Raw genomic sequence first — 9,687 nt, forward strand, 5'->3', positions numbered from 1 at the left:
CATCAACATCAAATTGTATACTTAGGGAAAATAGAGAAAGATTATTTCGAAGATTGGATACTGAAAACAAAACAATGTATGTAGCACACAAAATTTCATATATATAGATGAAACGTTTTTACATTATGAGTTCTAGTGCTTGTGACATCATGATTGCAAGCACTAGTAGCTGAAAGTAATACATATCAAAAATGAAAATTACAAGCCAAGGGGAGGCATGCATGCATGGGGCTCCTCTATATCTCCTCAGAAGAGGCATCATCATCGCTACCACCACCGCTTCCTGTGCCACAGCCATTGCCGCCACCACTACTGCTAGTCCCCCCCTTCGCTATCCTCAACTGCATCAGGGTTCACCTACACAAAGGATTAAAGTATATAAATACCATTACAAACAATAAATCATATTGACCTATACTTTTCATGTAAAAAATAAAGCATACCTCTTCTGGTGGTGGAATCCTCATGGCGCGATTATATTGCTCCTCCGTGATGAGTCCCTTCTCGTAGAAATGCTGCCAAGTGGACGCCCGATTATGACCTCGATGGTAGCCTACCTCTCTAGGAGTAGGCATCCTACCAACGATATGGAACTACAAAACAATTTGAACATACAACGTATTAAAACACACTACATAATGAAGTGAAACAAATTACAAAATTTAATTTTAAAAAAGAAATCAAATAATACTTACAAACTCAGCCTCCCATGACTCCCTGCCACCCGATCCATAATGCGACGATCCCATGGTTGCCATCTGGATACGTCCCGCCTTTGCATGCTGGTGACTTGTCATTTTCTCCGTTGCTCTCTTCTTGGCCTCTTTCCACTCCTTGCGGTGGCAATTGGGTGGTTGGCCATATCCAGGACGCCCCTGCTATTGTCTCCGCAATGACTTCTTGGCGCGCGTCATAAGGTGAGACCTCTTGTTATGAAGCGCGTCTCTCACCTTTGACTGTCCCCAATCATCTGAGAATCGTGAATTCTCGGGATTAGGGTACCTTTTATGTACTACCCGCAACACCTCTTGCCACAAACCATTTTTTTGGTGCTTGAAGGAAATCATGCAATCTTTGTATGTGGCATGCACGACACTCCTCAAGTAGGCTATCACTTCCCTCCCCTCGAAGTCATGCAAGATACCACCAACATCAGTGATAGAGTAGTACATTTGTGGAGGCTCACCTCTCTCATTTTCCAGTGAGGGTGATCGAGAGCCACCACCTAGGCAACCCGCACAAAGCCCTCGACCTCCTCATCCTCCCGCACCACTCTCCCTTCTCCCTCGACGTGCACTACCCTCTACCTCACTCGATACACGTGCCTCTACAGATGTACGTGCTTCGGCCGATTCATGTACCTCAGCTGATCCCTATGTAGGCAAAGATGTGATAGGTGTCCCAGACATCACACTGAAAACCTCATCTGTAGTGGGAGGGCAACCAAGATAATTGGTCATCTCCCCCATGAATTGCTCCTTGTTGAATGGGGTGCTGGAGAATCCAGGATTCCACATCTACACAAAAAAAATCATATTACCCTGTGTAGATAAAACATATTACATACAGCGTCTATACATGCGTCTCTGTGAGCGTCTATCAGCGCGTGTATCCTTGTGTGTACACTGCAGAACACACGCACATGCACACGCGCTAAAAGAGCACCCCCAAAGAAACGTTTTCTGCATCTATATCTACGTCTACATTGAGATGTAGACGCGCTATCAGATGCGCTTGGTCGGATGATTTTAGCAGACGACCGCCATTATTGATTTACAAAATGCAATACATAATGAAATCACAAATCCTAAATACACAGATAGAGCAGAGAGAGAAAGATAGAAAGAAAGAGAGAGAGAGAGAGAGAGAGAGAGAGAGAGACTCACCTTGGGTGTTTGGTGTGGCGGGTGGTAGCGCTTCTTCCTTCTCATTCTTCCTCTTCTTGGTAAGTTACCCTCCCTTGATGCTTGCTTCCTTGCTTGCTGCTTCTTCTTGTTCTCCTCTCTCTTGTTCTCTCTTTCTTCCTCTCCTTGGCTTTCCTTTTTCCCTTCTTCTGTGTTTGAAATGAAAGAAGAGGTGAGTCATGAGGAGGTTAGGCATGAAAAGACTAGGTGAGGCATGAAGAGACTGCATGTCGGCTAAACTCAAGCTTCAGAACCACAAAAAACGTAGGAAAGGAAATGCGTAGTTTGAAAAGAAATGATTTAAGTATGATTTGAATTTTGACGTGTGCGTCTATTTTTTTGTGTATAAGCGCGTCTATTTGCGCGGATATATAGACGCAAAAATTGTGTCTATTTACACGCACGTTTACGCGCGCTTATAGACGCTGCGATAGACGCGCCCGACTTTGCGCGTCTAACATGCGCGTCTATGCCTCGTTTCTGTTGTAGTGTTTGGGCAGTTGACCGTCCTCTTTCTTCCACTTTCACATCAAGCCTTTCCACCTTGGAATTAATCTCTGTTAGATTAAGATGGAGATCCCGCATGCTCTTAATTAGCTCGTCCATGACATCCTTCTTTGGAGATGGAACAACAGGATTTCTTGGTTGCTCGGCCATAGAGAGAGGAGGTCGAGAAACAAGAACAGACTCCTGCATGGATTCAGTTAGTGCAAAGGCACAACCGCTCTCTTCGAGCAATCATATTAACTACTTTAGGGACATCACTCCAAGCAGTCTTCAATCCTGTCTTAGAGTCAGGATCTTCAAGCCGATCAGTTAGCTTCTCTTGAAGGAAAGGATCTGCAGCCTTTAGAAATAATTCAATCTTCTGGCTTTCCATACCCTGCTGATCGTCAAGATCTAGTTGAGCAAATTTGCTTTCAAATTTGCGGTAAAGAGCAGTGAGACAATTAGACCCTTATTGGGCCTTTCGACCCATTCAGTGAAAACTTTCTTCGTCATGAGGCCAGAATCTTCAAGAAAAAATTCTTCTCGAAGAGCCTTCTTAAATGCGGACCATCTGGCGTCTTTTTGGAAAAGACCATGAATTCGGTCCTGGAGACCATGCACAGCCAAACGGGCAAAATATCGGCTCCAGGCATGATGAGGAACTCCAAAGAAGACCATCTTGTCAGTATAGAGGCGGATAAAAGAGGACACATTTTTCCCATTAAATTGCTTGAGCTCTTGCCCAACTACTTCCAAAGCTTTAATGGCGGCGGCATCATTCCGCTCTTCTGCTTGTCTCTGTTGTTGTTGCAATTGCAACTGCTGCTAAAATTGCAAGTGTTGTTGTTGGCTTTCTTGCATCAGACGAACCAATTGATGCAAGGCATCTCCTCCCGAACTTGATGATTCTCCCATTGTACTTCTTCTTCCGCAGCGGACCATCACGTAGGGTTCACCACTGTCGTCGTTTTGGGGGTTAAAGGTCTACCACCGAGGCTTAGAGCAGAAGAAGAGTGTGGGATTCAAGGTTTGGAGAAGGGAGAAAGATTGGGGTTTGACAAGATTCGGATTTTAGAAATGACTTAATTGAGAAGAAGATATCAAGCTTTTTCTGTTTATTTAGCATACATGAATGGAATAAATGACTTTGTCTTGATCACATCAAATGCATTTGGAAATAATAAGCCATTACATAAGGGATAATCTCATATTTAAACCAAATGCATATTCTAAATGCAAGCTCAAATGGTTTTTATTTCATGTACATGGATGGATTACAACTCCAAGAAACAAGTATTTTAATGGTAGACTCAAGTACATTCAAGACATAGATCAAAAGCTCATGAAATGCATTGATAAAGCATAAATTTAACTTCAGCCCTGTTTTAAAACAGTAATTTCCAGCTGATATTCAAGCTCCAAAAGTGTACATAATCTCAAGTACAAGCTCCTCTAATCATTCGCAAGTAAAGCCCTGATGTTAAGAGGTCAATTTTCTCTATTACAACCACATAAATCACTTGTTTACTCATAAAAATGGACAAAAACAGTGAGCTGCCCTGTTTATGACTGGTTTTTTCAGCCCATACACCTTCAAAATCCTCCCCCTTTGCTTGCCCCAAAGTCACTCAAGTACTTGGGTACAAGACGGGCTTCATTGGACCATGAATAATGTAAAAGAATGAGAGAAGACGTACATAAGAGCAGGCTCAATACTTTTCTCTCAAGTTTTCCCCTTTTATAGACTATCATACCATTCATTTTCGTCATACCAAATGGACGGGTAAGAGGAGCTCTCACCTTTCTTGTTTGTATCTTCTTCTTCAGCTCTAGTTTGTCTTCAGTTTGCATGCTTTGGAGCATGTACCATAGCCCACAGCTCTTCTCCAGTTGCCACAGGTATGCAGGCCCGCTTTTTGCGCCGAAAAATGCGGGATGCATCCTGCTCAGCTTCCACTTATCACTTTGACTACTTAGGTCACTTACAGGTCATTTTAGTCCATTATTTCAGGTCCTCCATGAACCTAGTGGACTTTTGACACTTTTCTTGATTTCTAACCAAACTTTCCACTTGAACCAATGTGGCTTAGCCTGCAAACTATCAATTACTTCTAGCTGATCAAGTTGCAGGTTCCCATAGACTTAATTTTTTATCAATATACATGGTACAACTGAAAATTGTATGCCAAATACAAAAGAACTTATGTAACTAAGTGATATCTAAGTTGGTTGTTGGGTAACAATGACTGAGTTATGTATAAAATTTCCTCATATAAATCCTAGTAAAGTTCTTTTGTGTTCATAAGAATCCCATGATTTATATTCTGAACAATAGACAACTTGCTAAGTGTAGACGTATGGACCCATCTAACCAGGCGGTCCATCATTAATGTCCACATGTTTTGAGCTTGTCATCTCAACAAATCTCTTGTCACAATATCATTCTCTTTCTCAAACTATCTCATCCACATACTATTTTAATCACAATAATGAGTCTTGTGTGGAAGATGCTTTGGTAGATGAGGATCTAGAAAGCATGTTGGAACAAGCCTCATTGAACCTAAGGAATCAAAATGTGAGAAAGAGTTGTTTATGAAAAATGATGTTGAGTAAAAATCTTTTTTATTTAAAAAGTTGGTGTTTGCATGAAAGCGATGGATTGATGGGTTGGTTTGGGGTTATGAATTGATGTTAAAGACTTCATAGAAGTATGCATGAAGCAAAGCACCGACAATTAAACTTTCATTAAAGGACGAGGGTTGTAGATAGCTTCTTTAGCAATTACATAATTGACACTCAAACATATACTTTCACATAGGTGAAAAGCTTCTCACGGAGCTGAAGATGGCTTCTTAAGGCAATATTTATGGATAGTGCTCAAACGTATTCTGTTACTTCAGTGAAGACGGTTTGAATGGAAGGTCTTTCAGGTTGCATGAATGCAACTTCGAGATGTAGAATTCTTAGTACTTAAGAGTTTGACATTATGTAGTGCCTTTGGCAATGATCAAAGTCCATTTGTGCGAAGGAAAGCTTAACATTGTGATAATAAGACTTGAGGAAGGCACGCGATCAGATTGCATGAAAGCTAGAGGTTCAGGCGGTAGTGCGTACATGTTTTGCTGTGAGCTGAAAGAGAAGGGTGCTGGTACTAATAAGTTTTCTGGTAATTAAGAAAGACAGCTAACTACAGGGCGCATAGGAGTGCTTGTGCTTATTTGCAACGACAGCCAGCTAGATCAGCTAGCAGGTCGCGATGACTAGCCAAGTAGTTAGAAGATAGGATACAGAATTGCTAATAGTTTAGCTATGGAAGCCGCGGCCCCTAGTGGGGACGAGAGCGATCCTGTTAGTGGCTGGGGCAATGGCGCTGGGTGTGACAGTGAGAACAGCCGCAGCATACGCAGTAACGGTGTCGTCTTCTTCGTAGAATGCGTTCTCCTGGGAGAGGTCGCTGATGAGGTCGTCGATGCGGGTGGTGGTGACGTGCTCCATGATGAAGATGTGGGAGTAGCGGAGGCCGTCGAGGTCCTCGTTGGAGAGGGAGTACTTCTGGCAGATGTCGTCGTTGGCGCGCTTGAAGCGGACGGTGAGGGCGAGCGGGGTGCGGGCGACGTAGAGGTCCGTCTGGAGGTCCTCCTGGAGCTGGAGGAGGGCGGAATATGCGTAGACGGTCAGGGCCTCTAGGCGGAGGGTCTTCTTTATCATCTGCTGGTACGAATGGCGCGCGACGTTGTCCCACAGCAGCATCGGCGATAGGCCGCTGCGGGAGCCCGCGAAGGTGGTGTCCGGCGTGCCGATGTACTCCGGGTTGCTCGGCGGCATCATCTGGTACTTGTTTCTGGTCATGTACAACCCGCACGGCACCGTCGCCCCTATCCACTTGTGGCCGCTCATGGCTATGGAGTGCACCATCGGCAGCCGGAAGTCGAAGTTCGGCCCCCTCTCCACGACCAAGCCCGCCTTGTGCGCCATCTCGATGTAGGGCATATACGCCGCCCCCAGCGCCCCGTCCACATGGAACCAGTAGCCCGTCCTGATATCGAACACGCTCGTATCGTCCTCGTTGTAGTACACCTTCCTCTCTAGCAGACCATTCTGCAGCAGTATCGGTCTTAGCTTCTTACATGCCGTCGCCACGTCGTCGTATGCACCTGCGTACATATACATATACAGACATCACGATATTGCTGAGAGCTCAGTCTCAAAGTGTACATAGCCACAAGAAGCTCTAGACGTCTTCGTTCCCTCAACGGAACTCGCCAGTGAAATTTTCCTTAAGGAAAATACCCGTTTCTCATGTAGGGTAAAAAGCGTGTAATCGTTCTAAAAGTTCTTGTGTGCATATCAGCTAGCTTAGGTGCGCATTCGGTTATCTACTTGTAACCGTGAACAGCTTTCCATGCATGTATCTTACCTTTGAACGTTGTTCCGTAGTTGAAACACACCATAATTGGGTAGCCCTCGGTAGCAAAAAAAGCTACCAACTTGCAGAGTGCCTCTATATCAATAGCCCCACTATCATTCGAGGGAACCTCAGTCGGCCACACTCCATCCTCAGTGATGGGGCACTGGCCCGGGTATTTGTCAGTCCCTTCCGCATAGAAGGTGCGAATGTCCAGTATGGTCATGCACTTTGTCACAGAGTAATGTGTATCTTCAGAGAAGAAGGCAATGGGTGTATAGGCATTGGGCTTGTCCTCTGGTGCCTTAGTTTGATGATAGATGATGCGAGGTACTTTGATTTGGGTTGTGATAGTCCTTGCCCCCTGTTTTCTTTTGACAGTCTTTGTAGTGGTGTCAATCAACATCTTTTTGCCACCCAGGTAGTCCCTAGCATTCCACATGCCATAGAGGTTTCCCTCGGTGCAACCCATTGTGAGGCAAAAACCCCAATAGGATTCTGGATCATCAGAATCGTGTGGATATTTGGCGTGCCAAAGCTCAGCATAGTAGTCTAAAACAGCACGCTCCATGAACTTGGTGTTGAGTGTGAAGTTACCTTCTACAAAGGCGTCACCAATATTATTCAGCTGAAAAAAAAAATCCGGAACGTCATGTAAGGAACCAACCACTGAAATGAAATACACGATGAGTTCAATGCTGACAACACATGTAGGGTCCTTTTTGGAGAAGGCGCTAGCCATGGATTAGATCGATGAGCTACATTGAGTTAGAATAGCCTTGGCTTTTCTCAAAACCCACATGTAGAATCACGAACTCACAAGGGTTGAAACATACAAGAGAACCAATGAAATGGAGGCATATCTGAATTATTCCATTGAAACCGATGAACGACATAAGTAGGTCACCAAAACGAAGGAGTAATGTGAAGCAAGTTGGTGAATAATATTGGTGTTAAAGGCCCGCAAAAGTTGAGGAGGTTTTTTGAAATGGGATAGGTCAGACTTACTATTACAAACCCTTCCTAGAAGAATTTGCAAAGCATCAAGGTGTACAGGTTTTGGCTCCTAGACACGAACGCTTAAAAGAATCAAAAGAGCTTTTGACAACGGACATGGAAACCCAACAGTTGTGAAGGGACGAGAGAAAAGCATTAGAGAAGTTACTGAGACTTATAGCAATGAGTTTTAGAGTAGGAATAAAATGCAAGGAACGTACAGAGTAGTCCATGTAGTTGGAGAAGGTCTTCTCGTACTCCAGGAACTGGTTGCACTGATAGCCCATAAGAAAGGACTTCTGCTGGGCATGGTAGTTCTTGGCAGAGTTGATGGCGCGCAAGCGCTTGAGGGAGGAAAGGCCGCCATGGTGGAGGTTGAAGGTGTGATAGGAGTTGGGGAGGCCCGGGACTTCCGGGTAGGGCGAGTCCTGATCCTTGGTGGGGTCAATCACGGGAAGCGTCCGGTGGGTCTCCAGGTAGTCGGTGACCGCGAGCTTCAACTCCTCTTCGCTTGGGAGCTGCAGCTTCTTCTCCTCCTCCGCCTCCCAATCAATAGAATTATCATTATTATCTACGCCTTTATTAATCAACGTCTCCGCAAGCTGCTGCCGCTTCCGCCCGTCCACCACCACCTCAGAAAATGCTCCTACGTTCCCCTCCGCCTTCCTCTTTGACGGCACAATATTATTCACAGCCTCGTTATTATTATATTTGCCGCCATTGTGTGCAACAGCTGAGGCCATACTCCTGTGTTGACTGCTACCAGCTTTCTCAGCTGCTTATCACTCTATAACTTCTTTTAATGATAGTCAATTGATATGATAAAGCACTTTGCATTGCAACTCCCCCCTTTTATAGGCTTCTGCAACCCCGCAGGCCTCGCTTTCCCGATCCCCCTGTCTATGCTGATCTCTCTCTCTCGAGTCTCTCCCCCTCTCGGCTGTGGATATATCATATATATCCGCGTAAATCTTAAAACCGTGAAAAAAAACCGGCGGATGAGCGACACGTCCCAAAAAATAGAGGTGGGACCCGTATTAGGATAGCTATCCTCGGCCGCGCCCGCCCCCCCTCCCCCTCTCTCTCTCTCCCCGTCGTCATCGTGCCCATCTTTTCTACGTTCTGACATCTCTGGCTTTTGGCTTGGAGGACATGAGAAATTGAATACCATCGCAGACTGCGACGAACTTCAATAATGCAACGTTACATTGTCACGCGGTAGTACTATACCCGACAGACTAGAGTAGAAGAGTAACCTGGACGTCAAGCATCTCGTTTTTGACCTAAAACGCTACACGTGCAATCGGGACCACGGACCACTCACTATTAGCAAAGCCCACATTTCATCTACTCTCTCTCCGTATTTACTATTAACGACATGATTTGGCATTCTTATGTCATATGTGCACGGCGATAAAGCACCAAATAGCGCTTGTACAATGTACAGTGCAGATATGGCTATCCTCACGTACCACCAAAAAGAGCTTGTACAATTTTGGCTCTAGCTCCTGTGATGAAAAGGGCTAATAATGGTGTCGTCCATTGACTCGTTACTAATAATGGTCCCTCGAACACAACAAACATGTACAAAATTTAAATTGTGCTGAAAATTTCAAGGAATTGGTTAAACACTACTCTATCAAAGGTCACGTATCTGGATTGCCAAGCTTATCCATGAGATATATTATATGCATTTGATTAATAATGAAATAGTCCCAACTAGGGTTCGGAAAAGGCGCATTCGCTTTAACCTAGAACTTGTTCACCTTGACAAAAAATTTATCAATTCTTTAGAAGAAATAAACAAATCCTCTTCAATTTTCTCAAAATATAGTTACATTTGTTAAATTTATGAATGAGATACTGTCTCAATAGGAGATATTTCCTTCTCAG

General features: G+C 44.4%; 1 protein-coding gene and 1 long non-coding RNA gene across 2 annotated transcripts; both read right to left on the reverse strand.

Moving 5' to 3' along the window:
• Nucleotides 1–214: 214 nt before the first annotated feature.
• LOC148036860 (uncharacterized) lies at nt 215–1,353 on the reverse strand. The gene is made up of 3 exons (XR_015690756.1): nt 696–1,353; nt 444–593; nt 215–357 (listed from the first exon to the last, which is right to left on the reverse strand). It is a non-coding gene; the product is annotated as an uncharacterized LOC148036860 (long non-coding RNA).
• Nucleotides 1,354–5,410: 4,057 nt separating this feature from the next.
• LOC148036861 (uncharacterized) lies at nt 5,411–8,707 on the reverse strand. The gene is made up of 3 exons (XM_087675785.1): nt 8,016–8,707; nt 6,811–7,426; nt 5,411–6,547 (listed from the first exon to the last, which is right to left on the reverse strand). The coding sequence occupies exons 1-3, from the start codon at nt 8,535–8,537 to the stop codon at nt 5,697–5,699; spliced, it is 1,989 nt and encodes a 662-aa protein (XP_087531911.1). The 5' UTR covers nt 8,538–8,707; the 3' UTR covers nt 5,411–5,696.
• Between the last annotated feature and the right edge of the window lie 980 nt (nt 8,708–9,687).

Source organism: Lygodium microphyllum, chromosome 4 (genome assembly GCF_053477565.2).
Source record: "Lygodium microphyllum isolate KBCC chromosome 4, Lygodium_microphyllum_v1.1.10, whole genome shotgun sequence".
Taxonomy (NCBI): domain Eukaryota; kingdom Viridiplantae; phylum Streptophyta; class Polypodiopsida; order Schizaeales; family Lygodiaceae; genus Lygodium; species Lygodium microphyllum.